Source organism: Macaca nemestrina, chromosome 2 (genome assembly GCF_043159975.1).
Source record: "Macaca nemestrina isolate mMacNem1 chromosome 2, mMacNem.hap1, whole genome shotgun sequence".
NCBI classification, from domain to species: Eukaryota; Metazoa; Chordata; class Mammalia; order Primates; family Cercopithecidae; genus Macaca; species Macaca nemestrina.
Window position 1 is genome coordinate 147905642 of NC_092126.1, and position 20564 is coordinate 147926205.

Here is a 20564-nt window from a genome sequence, read left to right on the forward strand (position 1 = left end):
TTCTTATCCCCAAATGCCAAAAGAAGGCACATAAGTGAGTGTTCAAATGCTGTGGCACGGACTCAAGGAGGTGTTTAGGGGAGTTTAAAGGAAGAGAGCTCCCTGGCCAGTGTGGAATGCAAAAAATGTGGACAGGAAGGTGGACGCAACCCAAGTGTCCACCAACAGATGACTGGACAAACAAAATGTGGTCTATCTGCACCATATTATTCAGCCTTAAAAAGGAAGAACATTCTGACACATGCTACCACAGGGATGAACCTTGAAGACATTATGCTAAGTGAAATTAGCCAGTCACAAAGAGACAAATATTGTATAATTGCACTAATATGAGATATCTACAGCAGTCGAATTCACAAAGACACAAAGTAGAATGGTGGTTGCCAGCAGGTGGAAGGCGTGGCAGGGAATGGGGAGTTAGTGTTTAAAGCGGATAGAATTTCAGTAGAGGACGATGTAAAAAGCACTGGAGTTGGATGGTGGTGATGGTTGCACAACAATGTGAATGTGCTTAGTGCCACTGAACTGTTCATTTAAAAATGATGAAAATGGTAAATTTTATATTATGTGTGCTTTGTCACTATATATATATACACACACACATATATATACACACACACACACACACACACACACATATATGAAGAGGCCGGGGTGGTGGCTCACGTCTGTAATCCCAGCACTCTGGAGGCTGAAGCAGGTGGATCACTTGAGGTCAGGAGTTCAAGACCAGTCTGGCCAACATGGTGAAACCCCATCTCTACTAAAAATACAAAGATTAGTTGGGCTTGGTGGTGCACGTGTAATCTCAGCTACTCAGGAGGCTGAGGCAGGAGAATCTCTTGAACCCAGGAAGTAGAGATTGCAGTGAGCTGAGATCATGCCACTGCACTCCAACCTGGGTGACAGAGTGAGACTCTGTCTCCAAAAAACAAATAAAATATATATATATATATGTGTGTGTGTGTGTGTGTGTGTGTGTATGTGTGTGTATATATATATGTGTGTATACATACACACACACATACACACACAGAGAGAGAAAGAGAGAGAGAGAAACAGGACAGGACCCAGGGAAAGGGGGATAAGGATCAGGTCAGGTGAGATGAAGCAAGTCGCTGATCTCCTGGTGTTGAGGGCCTCTGGCTGGAGAGATGACCCAAGGAGAAGGGAGAGTCCAGGAAGCATGGCTGAAGGAGAGACAGTGCTGGCCAGGGGGCCTGCTGAGTGGAGCCTTTCATGGTTGACACAGTCCAAGTGAGACTTGCTGCTTCCTGCCTGCCTGTATTTAATGAGCTGAAGCCAGGGAGTTCTAAGCACAGAAGGTTTTGTAGCTGGAAGATTCAGGACCTGCCAAGTCAGTGCCCAAGCAGATGGGGCCTCCATGATCTCAGAGCTTGGGGTATGAGAAATCAGGACACATGACAGTTTGTGCATCGAAAATAAGTAAATAAGGCAGGAAAAGAGCCAGGGCACTGAGGTCCTCCAGGGGAGCAAGGAAGAGGAATGTTCGAGCATCAGTTCCATGGAGAAGAAATTCACTGTGCTAAAGAAATTCAGACGAAGGCTGGCTGACACCCAAATAAAGGACAACTGGATAGGGACAGGATGTCCTGAAGGGAGGTAGGGGTCTCATCAGGGCACAAATGGAGGCTAGCTCAGTGCCGGTGCTTGGTAGGATAATAATAACAGCAACAACAATTGATCGAGCACCTATTGTCTGTGACAAACACTCTTCTTGGGTTGCTCGTTTATTCCCTTCAGGAAACTTCTGCAGAGAAACTCTTTCTAGCTTGCCTTTACACATGAGGAAGACTGAGGCTTAGAGGTATAAGTAACCTGCAGACCCAGGGCCCTGAAGGCACGCCCTCTGCCTCCAACGAGGTCGGCCTCCTTTCTGCTTTGCCACCAACTGTCCGCCCACTCCAGTGCTGCCTCCCATCTCTGTGCACCCACACCCAACTTCTTACTTGAACTGGTGCTCCCGGGAGCTGCGGATTTTGGAGGAGAAGCGCTCGGCCAGCTTCTCCAGGCTGCGGGAGTACTCGAGCTCAATCTCAGCTTTCCGGCGGAAAAACTCCTGGAGGTCTTGAAGCAGCTGCAGTCGCGACTCTGATTGCTGCTCCAGACATTTGAACTGCTCCACCAGCTGTGTGCGGATCTCTGCGGGCACACAAGGGTGGGAGCATGAGACTGGTGGTGGGGACGGGGGCACTGGGACCTGCTCTTTTGCTGGCCCGGGCCCTGCAATTCAGGCAACTCCCTCCTATCACCACCCAGAGCCTCTCTGAGCCCAGCCAGAGCCCAGACCTTGCTTGGCAGAGCATTGGCACAAAGATTCCACTCTTGCTCGTTTTTGCCATTGGTCTAACCAAATGTTTCCAAAACTTGAATCATTGCATGTCACCACCATGATTTTTGCCATATTCACATGCCCCAAGCATTCTTATTTCTTCCACATGATCTAGTAAATTGACTCAACTTTCCTACAGAGATGATCTTGTTTAAAATGCAAAGATTTCTATCAATACAATAAAGTGAAACACTAGGACCCCTTACAGCCTGGGACATAGGAAATAATTCAATGAAAACAAAAATATTGTAAAATTCTATCTAGAGACAATTGTTTACCAAAGGCTCTAAGCCTAAGCTGCTGGCTCTTTATCAACCAAAGGAAAATGGCAGTGTGACTTTCTCCACGTGTAGTCAAGACTAAGAGAGGGCTGAGAAGGGCATGCTCTTCCCTCTTGGGTTTCAGTGTTATTTAAGGCCATGTCTGTGTCCTGCTTTATATCACCTTGAATTCCATGTATGAACCTCTCAGATCCCACACTTCAGAAAATACTGATTGCTCAAACCAGGTCTATGCAACCAGGGCAACAATTCAAAAGCTGGAAGCTGGAGTTAAAAATCACAGCTGAATGCCAGTAACCACAGCCATTTTCATCTTCAAGCCTGTGGGGTTATCACCGCCACTGCCCCCAGGCATCGATTCTTTCCAGGCCATTCCAAGGGCTGCTCAACAGATCAGCCTGCAAAGCACTCTGCTCATACCAGCAACCTGCTCAAAAATACCCCACGGCGCCCCTCTGCCGGAGTATTAATCCAACTCCTCAGCATGGAATTCAAGACCATCCACCACGCAGTCCCAAATTTCATTTCTCAGGACTTTACCCCAGTGGACTCTCCAAACCATTCAAGCCATTCCTTGGAATATCAGATCTCACCTGCCTAAATGTGTGCCCCATCTGAAATGGTGGCCAGCGTCATTTCAGCATCCTTCAGAGAATTGGACTCAAAACTGGGGCAGAACTACTCTGGGGTACACAAAGACACCCCACAGGGTATGCAAGCTGAGGTAGAGGGAATCAACCTGAGATCCTCCACATCCATTCCCACTCCCTGACAATGTGCCTCAGTCTAGACGCACAACCCCTCTCCTTTCCTACCTCCCCTCTTCACAATGGTCCTGTTCTCTCTTTACAGGAAAAAGAGCAACTGCTCACTCGTCCAGAATCTATGATGCAGTGTCCCAAAATGTCGAGACATCTGGATGCCAAAAGGAAAAACACACCATTTAAAATGTTCATGTTGGCCAGGCGTGGTGGCTCATGCCTGTAATCCCAGCACTTTGGGAGGCTGAGGCGGGTGGATCACGAGGTCAGGAGATCGAGACCATCCTGGCTAACACAGTGAAACCCCGTCTCTACTAAAAACACAAAAAATCAGCTGGGCGTGGTGGCGGGCGCCTGTAGTCCCAGCTACTCTGGAGGCTGAGGCAGGAGAATCACTTGAACCCAGAAGGTGGAGGTTGCAGTGAGCCGAGACCGTGCCACTGCACTCCAGCCTGGGTGACAGAGTGAGACCCTGTCTCAAAAAATAGAAAGAGGGAAAGGAAGGGAAGGGAAGGGGAGGGGAGGGGAGGGGAGGGGAGGGGAGGGGAGGGGAAGGGAAGGGAAGGGAAGGGAAGGGAAGGGAAGGGAAGGGAAGAAGGAAGGAAGGAAGAAGGAAGGAAGGAAGGAAGGAAGGAAGGAAGGAAGGAAGGAAGGAAGGAAGGAAGGAAGGAAGGAAGGAAGGAAGGAAGGAAGGAAGGAAGAAAGAAAGAGAAAGAAAGAAACGAAAATGTTCATGTTACACATGTTCTCAGTTATAAGCAGGACCTAAATAATGTGTGCACATGGACGTACAGTGTGGAATGGTAGACAACAGAGACTCAGAAGGGTGAGGGGGTGGGAGGGAGGTGGATAATGAGAAATTACTTAATGGGTGCAACGTACATTATTTGTGTCATGGGTACCCGAAAAACCCTGGCTTCACCACCACACAATCTATGCATGTAACAAAATTACACTTGTACTCCATAAATTTATACATAAATAAATAAATGTACAAAGTTATATTCTCTTCAAATAATATAAAGTATTTTTAAAAAGTTGGTATTTGCAAATCTTCCTTTAATCAAGGGATCATAAACCCTTGCTACTTAAAGTGTGGTCCATGAGACTCACGCCTGTAATCGCAGCACTTTGAGAGGCTGAGGCAGTAGAATCACTTGAGGTCAGGAGCTCAAGACCAGCCTGGGCAACAGAGGGAGACCTTGTCTCTATAAAAACTTAAAAAAAAACTGTTTTAAATTAACCAGGTGTAGTGGCATGGGCTTGTGTTCCCAGCCACTCAGGAGGCTGAGGCAGAAGGATTGCTTGAGCCCAGGAGGTCCAGGCTGCAGTGCACTATGATTGTGCCACTGCACTGCAGCCTATACAACAAAGCAAGACCCTGTCTCAAAAAAATGAAAATGTGATCCATGGACCAGCAGCATCAGCATCATCAATGGGCTTTTTAGAAATACGGAAGCCTAGGCAATATAACAAGACCCCATGCCTAGTAAAATTTTTTTTGTCTGTTTTGTTTTGTGTTTTGAGATGGAGTCTCGCTGTGTCGCCAGGCTGGAGTGCAGAGGCCCGATCTCCACTCACTGCAGTCTCTGCCTCCTGTATTCAAGCGATCCTCCTGCCTCAGTCTCTCGAATAGCTGGGATGACAGGTGCACACCACCATGCCCAGCTAATTTTTTGTATTTTTAGTAGAGACGAGGTTTCACTATGTTGGCCAGGATGGTCTTGATCTCTTGACCTCGTGATCCACCCGCCTCAGCCTCAGAAAGTGCTGGGATTACAGACGTGAGCCACCGCACCCAGCCTAGTAAAAATTTAAAAAAGAAATTAGCTGGGTGTGGTAGCACATGCCTCTAATCACAACTCCTTGGGAGGCTGAGGTGGGAGGATTGCTTGGGCCCAGGAGTTCAAAGCTTCAGTGAGCCATGACCATACCACGATGCTTAGAGTGAACTCCTGTAAGAAGAAAAGAGAAGAAAAGAAAAGAACAGAGGAGGAGAGGGGAGGGGAAAGAAGGGGAGGGGAGGGGAGGGGAGGGGAGGGGAGGGGAGGGGAGGGGAGGGGAGGGAAGGGAAGGGAAGGGAAGGGAGAAGAAATACAGAATCATCCAAACTCATCAAGATGAATAAATTAAATGTGCGCATTTAGGTGGCATTCCAATTATACCTTAATAAAGCTAAAAAAAAAATTTCGGAATAAAGTCTCAGGCCCCAGCCCATACTATCCAAATAAAAAATCTGCATTTTATCAAGCTCTCCCAGGTGGCCCTTGTGCACCTTAAAGTTTGATAAGCACTGCCATTTACCATCCCGCCCATCTCATTATGAGAACCATTTCCCATACAAAGTTATGCTTTGTTTAATGATTTATCAAATGTGTAAAATAATAATGTTATTTTGATAAATTGTGTATTACATTACAGTGATACTGTAATGATACATAATGATACATAATCATTATAAAAGGAAGAATCTTAGAGTTCAAAGGAAAAAATTTAAAATGCCCATTTCAGCTTACATAAGTAGAGTTTTAAAGAAGATGATAATCTTAAAACTTTCAAGCATAAAATATGTTAAGATTAAACGTTATGAAGCAAGTGAAAGGGAATTAGGAGTTCAGAAAGGTAAAGAAAGGAGCAGTGTAAAACATTTGACTTGTTCAGGTAACTTTGATGGATGATTGTAGAAACCAATGTATTATGGTATTTATCCTATGACCAGGAAATTTCACTCATGGATACATACACAAAAGAAATCAGTGCTTATGATCACCAAAAAATATATACAAGAATACTTACAGTATCTTTATAGCCAAATATTAGAAATGACCCAAAATGTCTAGTAAGAATAGAATGGATTTTTTTGGATATGAGCTATTCATTGAGTGGAATAATATACAATAATGAAAAAGGAATGCTACTGCTCCTCACAGCAACATGTTTGAAACCCACAGACCTTGTGTTTATTGAAAGAAGCCAGAACCAATGAGGTTGTGCAAAACTAGTTTATGGTGATAGAGGTCAGAAAAGTGGTCACGTTTGACGGGTATTGACGGAGAGAGGGAACAAGCATGCCTTCTGAATACTGGAGATGTTCTACACCTTGGTGTGGGTGGTAGGGACACTGATAAAAATTAATTGAGCTGCTCACTTAAGATCTGTGCATTCTGCTACATGAAAGTGAGGCTTCAACAAAAAGACAAAATTAAAAATTGCTATGTTAGTTTCTATTTGATACATTTTTAAAATTTTTTTGTAGAGACGGGGTCTCTATGTTACCCAGTCTGGTCTTCAACTCTTGGGCTCAAGCAATCCTCCTGCCTTGGCCTTCTAAGTAGCTGGGACTAAAGAGGTAAGTCCCCCCACCCATCCCTCCCCACAACATTTTGATACAGATTTAAGACAGTGGTATGGTATAATGTTACCCTAAAATGTGAATATTTAAAACATGGCCAAAATTATATCCTTTGTAACTAATCGAACTTAGAATAAAATATTCTATTTTATTTTATTTAGCACAAATTAAAGAATGAGACATTTTAGATGTCAACTTAAAATGTGTGAAGCAGAAGAGATATTTTTCTTCCCAAAGTTCATGTAGAGGGTAGGTAAGCAAAAAAAAAAAAGTTGAAAACCACTGCTTCAGAGCCCACATAAAGCACTGCTCCTCCCAGGAAGGCCTGGGCTGCCAGCCTGGTGACCCTCTTTTGAACTCCCATGGCACGTACAGTAAATCTCAGATTGCCTAGTGCTGTTCTGTTTGGGTTTTCCTGTTTGTTAGTTTTCACTCTTTCATGTGTGCATGCCATCTCTGCCTTATCTCCTCAAATGAAATTTAAGCTCTGAGGGCAGATTCTCCCAGCACATAATAGGTCATCAGGATATCAATATCTGTATAGCAAATTACTATTTCCCTTTTTTTTTGAGACAGAGTCTCGCTCTGACACCCAAGCTGGAGTGCAGTGGCACCATCTCGTCTCACTGCAACCTCCATCTCCCAGGTTCAAGGGATTCTCCTGCTTCAGCCTCCCAAGTAGTTGGGATTACAGGTGTGTGCCACCACATCTGACTAATGTTTGTATTTTTAGTAGAGACAGGGTTTCACCACGTTGACCAGGCTGGTGTCGAACTCCCATCCTCAGGTGATCTGCCCACCTCAGCCTCCCAAAGTGCTGGGATTACAAGTGTGAGCTATCACGACCAGCCTACTGTTTCCGTTTAGCAAATGCTTTTAACCAAGTACATTAAGTGTTGTGATTATGGAAGCTTCAGCTCACACACACACACACACACACACAAACATATGGCACACACACACCACACATACATACAAAACACACAACACATACCACACACACCACCACTCACCCCCCACACATACATACATTCAACGTGGATTTATAATAATGAAGAAACCAAGGCTTTATGTAAACCAAGATCAGGGACTCATCCAAGGTCACACGTTGTCCTCTGAACTCTAACAAACTACACAGGTCCCCTCTTAGATGGTCTACCTGTTGAACTGAACTGTACTGAGGTGCCATCACTCCCACAACACCAAGCCTTGTCCTATCAACACATAGTCATAAAAATATAACTATGCAGAGAGTGCTACTAGTGTTTTCCCACTTTTTCCCCATAGACAAGGAAGTGGCAGCTCAGCAGGAAGTCACTAGCCTGTACTCCTAACAGCTGGTTCAGAGCAGAGCCAGCAGTCAAACCCAGGTCCCTCAGAAGCTTACCACAATGCCCTTGACACGATGCTAGACCGAGGCCCCTATAGGAACTTCTTGGTCTGCATTTCATGAATTATCCTTGTTTTCCATATTAAAACAAAACAAACACAAAAGACACTTTTAATCCCTCTGTATTCAACCTCTTGCATTCTTTTTGTAACAAGATGGTGATCTAAAGAGATATTATTTTTTAGAAAAGCTGCAGCCACAGCCTTCCTCATTACAGAGCATTATCAAGAGACAACGTTCTCATATTTTAGAGGAAAAGCTCATAAATCACATCGTGATGACAGCGGACAATTTGGAAAGAGCAGAGCAACCTCCCCCAGTTCACACAACCAGCTGCAGCCTCCCAGGCTGGGCTGTGCATGGAACCCTCCATCAGTTTGCAGGGCTCAGAATCAAGTCCTTCTAGTAGGAAATGGCCCTGGCAGAGCACCCTCCACAGCCTACCCTGATCTGGAACCCTGAGGGCATTTGATTACCCATCTCGTTCTTTCTAATTCCCATCCAAGTTGCTGCTAGGAGCCTACGAGCTGGCACGGATTTGGGTTTTCTCCTTGAAGATTTCAAAGAGAGAAAAATAAAATAAAATAAAACAGAATTGTTCCCAAGGCACAGACTTCATTCAGCAGACGTTTCCCCACCGGGGGACAGTTCTAGCCATAACACAGCGCTGAGTGGCAGAAAAATTAAAAGGGGGATGTGGCAGGGAGGGAAAGGGGTTGGAAAGTGGGACAGGCTTTGAACTCAACACCTGAAAGCTGAAGATGACCTCACTGTGCGGTGTAGTCTCCTGGTTTTATAGACAGCGGCATGAGGCCCAGAGAAGGGGAAGATCTCATTTTCTCTTTTTTTTTTTTTTTTTTTTTTGAGACAGAGTCTCACTCTGTCACCCAGGCTGGAGTGCAGTGGCACAATCTCAGTTCACTGCAAGCTCTGCCTTCCCAGTTCTAGTGATCCTCCCACCTCAGCCTCCCAAGTAGCTGGGGACTACAGGTGCACACCACCATGCCCAGCTAATATTTTTGTATTTTTAGTAGAAAGGGGGTTTCACCATGTTGGCCAGGATGGTCTTGAACTCCCGACCTCAAGTAATCCACCCACCTCGGCCTCCCAAAGTGCTGAGATTACAGGCATAAGCCACTGTGCCTGGCCGTAAGAATTAATTCTTCAGTCCAGGTCTCCTAAAGCACCAATCTCCCTGTGTCACCCTCCTGATGAAATTCTCCATGGTTCCCCATTGCTTATAGGATCAAAGCCAAACTCCTCTGACATTCAAAGGCCAAGAATGCACAGCCTGCCTACCCATCCCCATAACACTCCTGCTCACTCTCCAAGCAACAGTCTCACTAAAGATCACTTTGCCTGCACCCAGGCTGCCACCTGTGGCAAACAGCCCATGTGACCCACCATATGGACAGCAAGATTCCTCATACTCCCCACTGTCCCTCAGAATCACAACCTCACCAGCAATCGTAGGGAGATTCTTCAGATCAAAGTCTTTTTCTTTTTTAATTAACAGGCTATTGTTAGAGCCATTTTAGGTTTACCAAAAAATTGACCAGAAAGTACAGAGAGTTCCCATATATTCCCTCTCCCCTGCACAGTTTCTCCGATTATTAACATCTTGCATTCCATAGTGCATTTATTACAATTGAAGAGCCAATACTGATACACCAAAGTCTGTCACTTACCTTATGGCTCACTGTTTCTGTTGTACATTTCTGGGTTTTGACAAATGTCTAATGTCATGTGTCCACCATTACAGTATCATACAGAATAGTTTTGCCACCCTAAAAATCCTCGTGCTCCACCTATACCTCCCCTTATCCTCCCTTCTCGCTTACGCCAACCCTTGGCAACCCCTAATCTTTTTACTGTCTCTATAGTTTTGCCTTTCCCAGCATGTTATACAGCTGGAATCATAAAGTATGTTGACTTTTTAGAGTGATTTCTTTCACCTAGCAGTATGCATGTAGGGTTCTTCCGTGTCTTTTTGTGGCTTTGTAGCTCCTTTTTATCACCAAATAATATTCTGTGCTATGGAATAATGTTGACAGATTGTTTATTCATTCACCTATTGAAAGACATGTTGGTTGCTAATTGTGAATAAAGCTGTTATGAACATCTGCATGCAGGTTTTTGTGTGGACATGTTTTCAATTCATTTGGGTAAATATCCTTTTTGAAATTAATAGACTTTATTTTTATAGCAGTTTTTGACTTACAGAAAAAAGGAATTCTATTTTTAAAGAGGAAATATAGGGATTTTTAATATTACGTACAAAACTGAAAAGGTAGAAAGGGTATATAAAGTTTCACTCCCACCTCTGTCTATCAGCCACCTAGTTCCCCTCTCACAAAACGACTGAACTACCATGATCGTGTACATCATTCCAGAAATAATGGCATATATATAAAACATATTATATACATTATATGTTATTTATATTATATGATCTATATCTGTATATAAGACAGAATATATATAGAATTTACATATATAGAATGTTAAATATATTTTTCCTCTGTTTTTATACATGTTAGAGCATACCATTCACAGTGTTCTGTACCTTATCTTTTTCTCTTAATAATACATCCTGGAGGCTGGACGCAGTGGCTCACACCCGTAATCCCAGCACTTTGAGAGGCCGAAGCAGGCGGATCACTTGAGGTCAGGAGTTTGAGACCAGCCTGGCCAACATAGCGAAACCCTGTCTGTACTAAAAATACAAAATCTTATCTGGGCATGATGGCGCACACCTGTAATCCCAGCTAATTGTCAGGCTAAAGCAGGAGAATCACTTGAATCTGGGAGGTGGAAGTTGCAGTGAGCTGAGATTGTGCCACTGCACTCCAGTCTGGGCAATAGAGCAAGGCTCTATCTAAAATAATAATAATAAAATAATAATAATAATAATAATACATCATGGAGATCAGTACATATCATTATGTAAAGAACTTCCTCATTCCTTTTACAGCACACTAGAATTCCACCGTAAATTTTTTTTAGCCAGTCTCCTTTGCTGAACATTTAGGTTGTTTATAATCTTTTACTATCATCAACAATGCTGGAATGAATAATCACACACAGGCTTCATTCTGCACATGTGCAGGAATATCATCTATATAATAAGTTCTTAAAGTAAAATCGCATAAAGATATCAAGATTGCTAAACTGCCCTCCCCTGAAATTTTACCAGTTTATACTGTGACGAAAACTTTAGGACAGAGTAGGAACTATTTAGAAGCAGACATGCTAGGATTTGCTCCAAAAGAGCCTTAGGTTTGGAGATGGAGAGTGGTAGGGTTTTAAGTAAAATAAGACTGGCCTTGAGTTAATCACTAAAGTTTAGTGCTAGATAGCAGGAAGGGCTTATTATACTATTCTCTCTACTTTTGGAATGTTTGAAATTTTTCATCATAAAAAAGGGAGAAAAAGCAGATAAAACCAATGCAAATCCTGCAGCTCTGGTTAACAGGTCTGACCTGTTAGGAATGCCAAAACTTGCCCTTGGAGGCCTCTGTTCCTTGCCTGCAGACGGTTTTCCTGGGTTAGTAAGAGGGAGAGTATGACCACAAAGAGCAATTTTAAATGTAGCTTCCCAGACCCCACCCAATTCTAATCGTTGGACCCTGTCCTGAAAATGCAGTAACTGTTCTGGCACCTCCTGGGAAGGAGAGGCACCACTCACAGTCTGTATACATCCTGAAAACCAAGATCAAGGGAGTACTTGCACCCTCTGCTCCACAGGGGCAGCTGGTACCTTCCCAGTGTAAATTTTTAGAAGCTGATAAAGATGAACCACCCGGTATGTTACAGCCAACAATGTCTCATCACATCTATGCACAATCACGCCTGATTATCATGACATCCTATGAGGCTGGTAGTACTGCCACTCATATTCTATGGATGAAGCAATTGAGACTCAGGGAGGAGAAATGACTTGCCCAGGACCACCAAGAAAGTGGCAAAGCAAGGGATGAAACTGAGAGTAAAGGGCAGACAGGAACTAACATCACCCAATGCCCAGGTCAGGGTACTTTCTCTGACAGTCCTGCTGCCTCTTCTTTCAAGGATCATGTCCTGTTCTACCTCCTGTCTCCACCCACCATGGTCATCTCTGTACCATCCACACAGAGCACCAGCTTGGCTGTCATTATATGCATCCCAGTACATCCTGACCCTGACCTCAGGCCCTCCTCTGAGGAGAGAAATCTCAGCTTCATAGCGCAATGTAGCGGGCTCTGGGTTCATCCGTCCAGTTCAAATCCTGGCCCTGCCACATGCTCAGGTGGGCAACTTGAGACTCAGTTTCCTCTGTCAAATGGGAATGATAATAATCTCTACCTCATATTGTTGTGAGAATGATATGTGTTAATGCAAAGGAAGTTCCTGGCATAGTGCTTTCCATATATTAGCACTGTATTGTCCAACACACTAGCCACATGTGGATATTTGCATTTAATTAAAATAAAAAACTCATTCCTCTGTTGCACTTGCCACATTTCAAGTGCTAAAGACACATGTGGCTTGTGGCTACCATCCTGGACAGTGCAGAATATTTCCATCATTGCAGAAACTTCTATTAGACAGCATGCATCAGAGGCTTCAAAAAGTTTAGCTATAATTACCATGTATTATAACTTATTTCTGTGGACATTTCTCATCTCCTTAAATGGAAAATATGGTCCTGAAAGGCAGGGATGGCACTACGTTTTATTACTCCCAATTTGTGCACCACCTCTCCAACAAGAGCAGTGTAATGCAATCTTCGAACCTCTCCCCTCAAGAAAACATGATGATGGAGACTCACTCTCCTTGCTCTCAGCCCAAAACCCAGCATCCTGGTGGGGTCCCTTGCCCTCCAAATCCAGCCCTAGCGGAGATGATGTGACCCAGTGGATACACCCAGCAGAGCCTGGACTCTGGAGCCACTCTCACAGGGCTGATTATTGTCTCTGCCGGATCCACATTGTGAAGCCTCGGGCAGTCAACTCAGTATCTTCTCTGAGCTGTCTTCGGATTTGGCAAGTAACTATTCTCATCTTGCAGGGTTGTTGCCAGGATCAGACTGGAAATAATGCACATGATGTGCCAGGCACCTGGTGGACCCTAGGCGAACAGCATCTATACAGAGGTGGAATGGCGCGGCGGAAGGGCATGTGCACACAAGCTCTGAGGACAGCCAGCCTAGGTTCCAAATCTGGTTTTCTCCACTTTGGGGAAGTGGCTTCAGCCCGGTCTCTGTTTTCTCATCTGTAAAATAGGGAATAATACCTTCCCCTCTGGGGTTGTTAAAAGGGTGAGGGGTGGTATGCGCGTGGTGCCTGGGGCACCGCAGGGACCAAGAAATGAGCCATGACGGCTGCTGTAGTCATGGACCGTGAGCACCAGGCACGCTGGGCAGCGAGCTAAGTGTTTCCCAAGCGTCATCTCGCGCCCCGCGTCCACAGTCCCGCAAGGAGGGCTGTGTCACCAGCCACCTTCTTCCAGCCTCTCTGTGCGGGTTCCCCTTCCCCGCCCGCCCTCTCCGCAGGCCTGGCCCGCGTTTCGCTCCTTCTCTAGGCCCTGCACAAAGGATTCGTGAGCGGCCCGGGCACGGGCTCCCCATTGCCGCCCTTCTCCTAGTCCCCTGTACACCGCGAGTCGGCTTTCGGGACGGCCCCGAGGGCCCCTGGGATCCGTGCGCCCAGCGCCGGGGTTGGGGGCAGCAGATGCAGGGCTGGGGTCAGCCACCGCGAGCCGTTGCCGCGGCAACCGTCGCCGGGACCCCGAGCGCCCCGCCCCGCCCCGCGCCACGTGCAGCCGCTGGGGTGGCTGAGAGGTAGCTCCTAAGTCGTCTCTTCGAATTCCCTCTTCACAGACGCGAGCAAGCTCCTGGCACCCTGTATTCTCTCCCTCTCCCCTTCCTGTATTCGGCCAACGACCCCTAGCAGTGACATCAGGCCATCCTTTATTAACCTTTATTGAGCCAGGCCAGTCAGCGGCCATCCTCAATTATTAAATAATACCACGTTAGAGGAGGCAGTGGGTGTCACGCCCTTTTACAGATGAGGAAATTGAGGCCCAAAGAAGGGAAAGGGGCTGCCTGAATCACAGGATTGGAACCTGGGCCTGTCTGATGCCAGAGTCCACCAGAGACTCTGCCAGGCGCTTCCTGGGTCTATCCCTGATCCCCACGGTTCCTGGGGAGGCTGGCCCTGATCAATAGGCCTTTTGGGTGCTGCAGTTCCAAGAGCTGGATCTGGGATCAGACTTGGCTGAGTTCAGAGCCTGACCTTGACGCTGGCTAGCTGTGTGACCTTCAGCAAGTCAGTTAACCTCTCTGGGCCTTGGTTTTCCCATCTGCAGGATGGAGGAAGTAAGAGCAGACATTTTGAAGCTGTGTGCTTCCCGGAATTGTCTCCTTGAACCTATGCTACAGCCTTAGGAGGGAGTTACTACTATTATCCCGTTTTGCAGAGGAGGAGACTGAGCCACAGAGAGGTGAAGCGACATGCCTAATTTCATGTAAATATTAAGAAATCTTTTGGCCCCAAATCTTGTACCACGTTGCCAGAGAGATGAGAGCCTGCCATATGTACTATACCAAGTGAGCCAGGTTTTTATGCTCTGTCTTTCGCCACCTTATGATTATTCAGGGTAGTAAAGGCCAGGCTTAGTGCAGAGAATCAAAGCATATCAACTCCAAAGGCTTCCCTGAAGCAAATTCTATCTGCTTGCAGCTTTGTAGGGGATGGGGGAACACATATGCTGGGAAGGCAGTGCTGGGTGAAATGACTGGCATCTCCCACACTGTTTCTCACCACCACCAGCTCCTCCAAAAAGGAAGCACAGTATATTGGCTAGTATTTTGAAAAAAAAAATAGGAGTTATTTAATAATGATGATGCTGTCAACCAGGAAAATTTTCTTCCATGTAAGAGGAAATGATGAGGTCCCCAACACACTAGGGAATTAGCATTGGATATACATGCATGGCTGAAGAAATTAAAGAAAGAAGTCCCACTTCCCACAGTGGTCTGAAAGCTGAAATCCAGCTCTGCGGACCCCTGACCACCCCTACCCAGATTGCTAAACCAGTCCCCCTCAATAGGAAGCAGGCAGCAGAAAGCAGAACAGGAGGGAGAGAGGGTTTCCCCATAGCATCTGTGCTGTGTCCAAATAATAGCCATTCCTTCTCATGAAGAAGTCAGACAGAAGTTGCCTCCACACCTTCCAGATGTTCAGTGAAATGCAAAGAACAGCCAGAGTGAGGCCACACCGCCTACTACCAGAAGCTCTGAGTTAAAGCTGGCTGGGTGTGATCAATTTCAACACGAGATTAATATTCACGATTTTGCTGCCCAATGGTCCCTGAAGGATCAGATCCATTTAAATGAGAAGAGATCAGAATTCATTAATGCTGAATTTCCAGCTGCGTCCTCTGACTGATGATGTTTCTCTTTATGTTTTTAATCATACTTTCCTCCCAGAGCTAAAATAGAAGTCAGAGAACTGGGGGCCTGCTGGAAACATCTAAATCTTTCCCAAACCTCACAGCCATCTTTACAATGTGCCCCTTCTAAAAACTACCTGCTGTATATTTGTCTAATATATTTCTTTAAATCATCTTACTTTTTACCTGGGATGCTTTATGGTACCACCATAAATGGAACCCTGCCCCCCAAAAAAATGTGCCACTAATGGAATATAACTATAAAAATAAACACAATGAACGCAAAATAATGTTATTAAATTCTACTTAGATTCTGCAGTTTGAGACCTAATTTTTTAATATAAAAGGAGTTTAGCAAGTATTCAAGCAAGTGTTGAAGACATGCTAGCACCTAAGAGCAACTTTCTCATTGAGGTAATCAAAAAGGTTGAAGGCAGGAAGGGTTGAAAGAGGACTAAAAAGAAAATAACTATCTGGCCGGGCGCGGTGGCTCACGCCTGTAATCCCAGCACTTTGGGAGGCTGAGGCAGGCAGATCACGAGGCCAGGAGATCGAGACCATCCTGGCTAACACGGTGAAACCCTGTCTTTACTAAAAAAATACAAAAAATTAGCCAGGCGTGGTGGCGGGCACCTGTAGTCCCAGCTACATGGGAGGCTGAGGCAGGAGAATGGCATGAACCCGGGAGGCGGAGCTTGCAGTGAGCCAAGATGCGCCATGCACTCCAGCCTGGGCGACAGAGCGAGACTCTGTCTCAAAAAAAAGAAAAGAAAAGAAAAGAAAAGAACTATCTGTTGTCGTGAGTTAATGTTATTTAGTTCTGTCTCTGTGTACCACCTAAAATCATCCTGTATATATACAGATTGAGCATCCCTGATCTGAAAACCTGAAATCCAAAATCCAAACTTTTTGAGCACTCACATGATGCCACAAGTGGAAAATCCCACACTTGACCTCATAGGACAGGTCACAGTCAAAACTTAGATACACAACACACAGGTTATTTAAAAGATTGTATGAAATTACCTTCAGGCTATGTGTAAAAGGTGTATATGAAGCAAGTGAATTTCCTGTTTAGACTTGGGCCCCATCTCCAAGATGTCTTATTATGAATAGGCAAATATTGCAAAATGCAAAAACTCCAAAATTGAAACACTTCTGGTCCCAAGCATTTCAGATAAGGAATACTCAACCTGTACGATCAGTAGTGCTCATGCCTCAACTTCAAGAAACAGTAATTGGTCCAACCTCTTAATTCACAAGAGGAGAAACTGAGGAACAGACAGCCACACCCCAAAGCTGTACCAGCACCTGTGTCTCCCAGCTGCTTGGCCAGTGCTCAACCCTTTTGTCCATAGTTCTTCATACGCAAATCCTTTCTGCCCTGTTGTTACAAAAGGCAGCTAACACAACATCAGTGCCTGCCACCAAGTTGGTTCCTCACAAATCTTTTTAAATGAATAAATGAAATGTATGTGGTAAGCTGAATAATGACTCCCAAAAGACATCCAGCTCCTAATCCCTAGAACCTGTGAATGTTACCTTCAATGGCAAAAAAGGATGTTGCAGATGTGATTAAAATTAAGGATCTTGAGGAGATTATCCTGGATCATCTGGGTGGACCCTAATGCAATTACAAGTGTCCTTACAGGAAAGAGAGGGGAAAAAAAAGGAGATTTGTCACAGAAGAGGAGGAAGCAGTGTGACCACGGAGGCAGAGATTGCAGTGATGCAACCACAAGCCAAGGAATGCTGGTAGCCACCAGGAACTGGAAGAGACAAGGGACAGGTTCTCCCCTAGAGCTGCTGGAGGGAGTGTGGCTCTGGCCACACCTTGATTTTGGATTGGTGAAGCTGATTGCAGACTCCTCGCTTCCCAAACTGTGAGAAAATAAATGTGTGTTGTTTTAAGTCAGCAAGTGTGTGGCAATTTGCTACAGCAGCCATTAGAAACTAATATAATGTACACTGTGCCACTCTGAAAGCTCCGAAGAATTACAGAGTACAGTCTAGAGCTCTGAAGAATATACAGTATAGTCTAAAAGGGGAGTGGTATTGAATATAAGATGACCAGAAGAAGGAAGGACAATGGGTTGTAGAGGAGTCAGCTGAGGCCTCGTGAAGCAAGACTTGCATGATCTAGACCAGCAGAGAGAAGGAGAGGGCCATTCTATAATACACCACCATCCCAAGCATTTAATGATCACCTACTATGTCTGTGTTAGAGGGCAAGAGGAGCTGATAGAAATACATATGCAACAGCATACTTGCCCTCAAGGAAATCCCAATGTAGTGCAATGGTATGGCATGCCTAAGTGAAAAAATAATTAGTAGTATGAAATGGAATAATTCTCCTTCTAGGCTCAGAGGCATAGACACACACACACACACACACACAAACACACACACACAATGTGCAGGGAGACTTATCACAGCACTGTCTATAGAAATGAAAACTTGGATACAGCATAACTATGGAGCAGCAGAGGATTGGTTAAATAATTCTGGCACATCCACGCAATAAACTCCTATGTGGTGTAAGATTCATGTTGCATACAAATAGCCTTGGAAAATGCCCATAATATATTGTTAAATGACAAAAGTAAGTTACAAAAATAGGATGTAGGGTTTAGTCCTCCTAAAATGTAATTATAGCTACCTACACACAGAGAAGAGATAGAAGAATATACACCAAAATGTTAATCATGGTTATTTTTAGGTGGTAGGATTACAGATAAATTAATTTCATCAGTAAATATCCACTAAACACCTATGTGCTAAGCCAAGGCTTAGCAGACTTTTTCCATAAGGGGCCAGATAGTAAATATTTTAGCATTTGCAGGCCATACCATCTCTATTACAACTACTCAACTCTATCATTATCCAACAAGAGTAGTCATAGAATACATATATAGAGATGAATGCACACAACTGTTCCAATAAAACTTTATTTACAAAAACAGGTAAAGGGCTAGGTTGGCCTGTGGGCCATAGGTTGCCAACTCCTCTACTAAGTAATCACTGTGTTTTTCTATATTTTCCAAATACTCTACATATAGGCATTACTCTTCTAATAAGGGGAGAGGCAGTAAATTTTTAAAAACACTCAATATCTATTGGCCCCGGGAAAGTGATTATTAGATCATACTACAGTGAGATGTCCTCTAGTTGTGGCAACCTCATTTCTCCCCAGGGGTTAGGCAGGGATAGGAAGGTTGCAAAAATGTGATTAGAGACCCAGTGTAAAACAATATGAAGAACACAAGATCTGACAAATTATATCCAGATTCATTTTTTCATGTTAATACTAAACAATAACCATATCACCTCCAGCTTATGACTCTGGCAACCTTCCCAGCAAATCTCACTTTAGCTACTGCTGGCCCTGCTGGATTCAAACCCAGAGCAGGCCAGCCCCCACTCTGCCACAGCTGTCTCCACTTTGACCCCATTAACTCACACTGAAATGACCAGTCAGGGACAGAGCCGCTAAGAGCTGCTAAATCTTCATTGAGAGGGTGCCTCTGGCCATGTGTGCATTCACCTGACATTAATAGGATGCAGGATGAATTCCCTTGACCTTCTGACGAGAATGCCACATGGAAGAAAATCCAAGGCCACCATGCCGTCCAAATATTTTACGCACATTGCAGCTACTGCTTAGTAAGACTTGCCACGGGATGGAAAGCCACTACATCAGGCTGCGTGATTTATGTTTCTGAAAACCACATGAGTTATTACCCATGACCTCATTCTGGCAACTTTGCAAATTCTTGCCAATTGATTTTTGGAAAAGAGAGAAAGAAACAAGAAGGATCTGACTTCAGGGGGGTGTGTGTGTGTGTGCGCGCGTGCACGCGTGCGTGTGTTGTTTTGTTTTTAACCTTGTGAGACTCTGCAAAGATTTTCAAAGCAAATCTCAATCCATTCCACAACAGGGACCGAGATTAGATTTTCCAGGAGGTCAGCGAGCAGGGCCTGGTTGTTTGAATGAGTTTCATTTTTATGGTGCACATCAAGCAACCCCTTTTGGTCATCACTATCAATTCCTGTTGTCAGTTGGTCAAGTTTCCACATAAACTCTTCAGGAGACCCTCTCTGCCTCTGAGGATAGATGGAGGCTGGCAAGACATAAGAAAAGGGCTCCAGCAAAGCACCTTCTCAAATGCTGAGTCCAGCAAACTTTTAGGAAAAGCCTCAGAAAAAAATACAAAATCATTATCGTTGCCTAATGGCTTAATAATGGATTGCAAGCCTGAAAGCAGATAATGCTGGAATATGCACATACCCTGGATCCAGTAAGGCTATTTCATACTGAAATTCCAACTTGAAAAAACGAGTTCTGGGTTAGTTCCAGCCCTGCCTCAGGCATTAACCTCATCTGTTTCCTCATCCGTAAACTGGGATTAATGGAACCTACCTAAGAATTGCAGTAAATTCAAATTAGGTAATATTAATACATACATATGAAAGAGTTCCGTAAGCAGTAAAAAGTTACGCAAATGGGCAAGATTCTTTTCCTTGGTATGATTAGTATTACTTTATAAGACTCTGCTGCCTGAGAATTAGCAAAAAAATCTTGCTCACACATTCACTACCTGTAATATTCACACAAGATCAACCAAAGATGAAAAAGCTTATAGCTCCCTTTGTAGACACATCTCCCAATGTCGTAGCAAATTTCAATAGTTAGGCTGGAATCCATTCATTCACACTTGGGCTCAGAGTGAGTACTCACTACCCCTATATAAATCTATTTGTCCTTTTAATGCAATGTGAAACTCTCTGCCAAGCTCATAGTTCATGTCTTGGGTCCTATTACCAAAGAGGAAAAACACCTCGTGTTTATTAGCTTGTCACTTGGCAGCATGATGTAGTGGGTTCTTTCTGTTCCCTGCTCAGGCAATAATTCTTTGTGAGACTTGGGGCAAGTCTCTTCACTACTCTAGGTCAGTCGGTCAGTGGATTGCCTTTGTGGTCCCACTATGAGCCA

General features: G+C 44.6%; 1 protein-coding gene across 5 annotated transcripts in view; it reads right to left on the reverse strand.

Annotated features, from left to right (window-relative positions):
• Positions 1-20564, reverse strand: part of LOC105477657 (SLIT-ROBO Rho GTPase activating protein 3) — a 268022-nt gene that overhangs the window by 139085 nt on the left and 108373 nt on the right. For all 5 annotated transcript variants that reach the window (XM_011734249.2, XM_011734248.2, XM_011734247.2 and 2 more), the window contains exon 2: positions 1971-2163. In XM_011734249.2, the coding sequence (XP_011732551.1) occupies positions 1971-2163 (193 nt within the window). The remainder of the gene's footprint in view (positions 1-1970; positions 2164-20564) is intronic.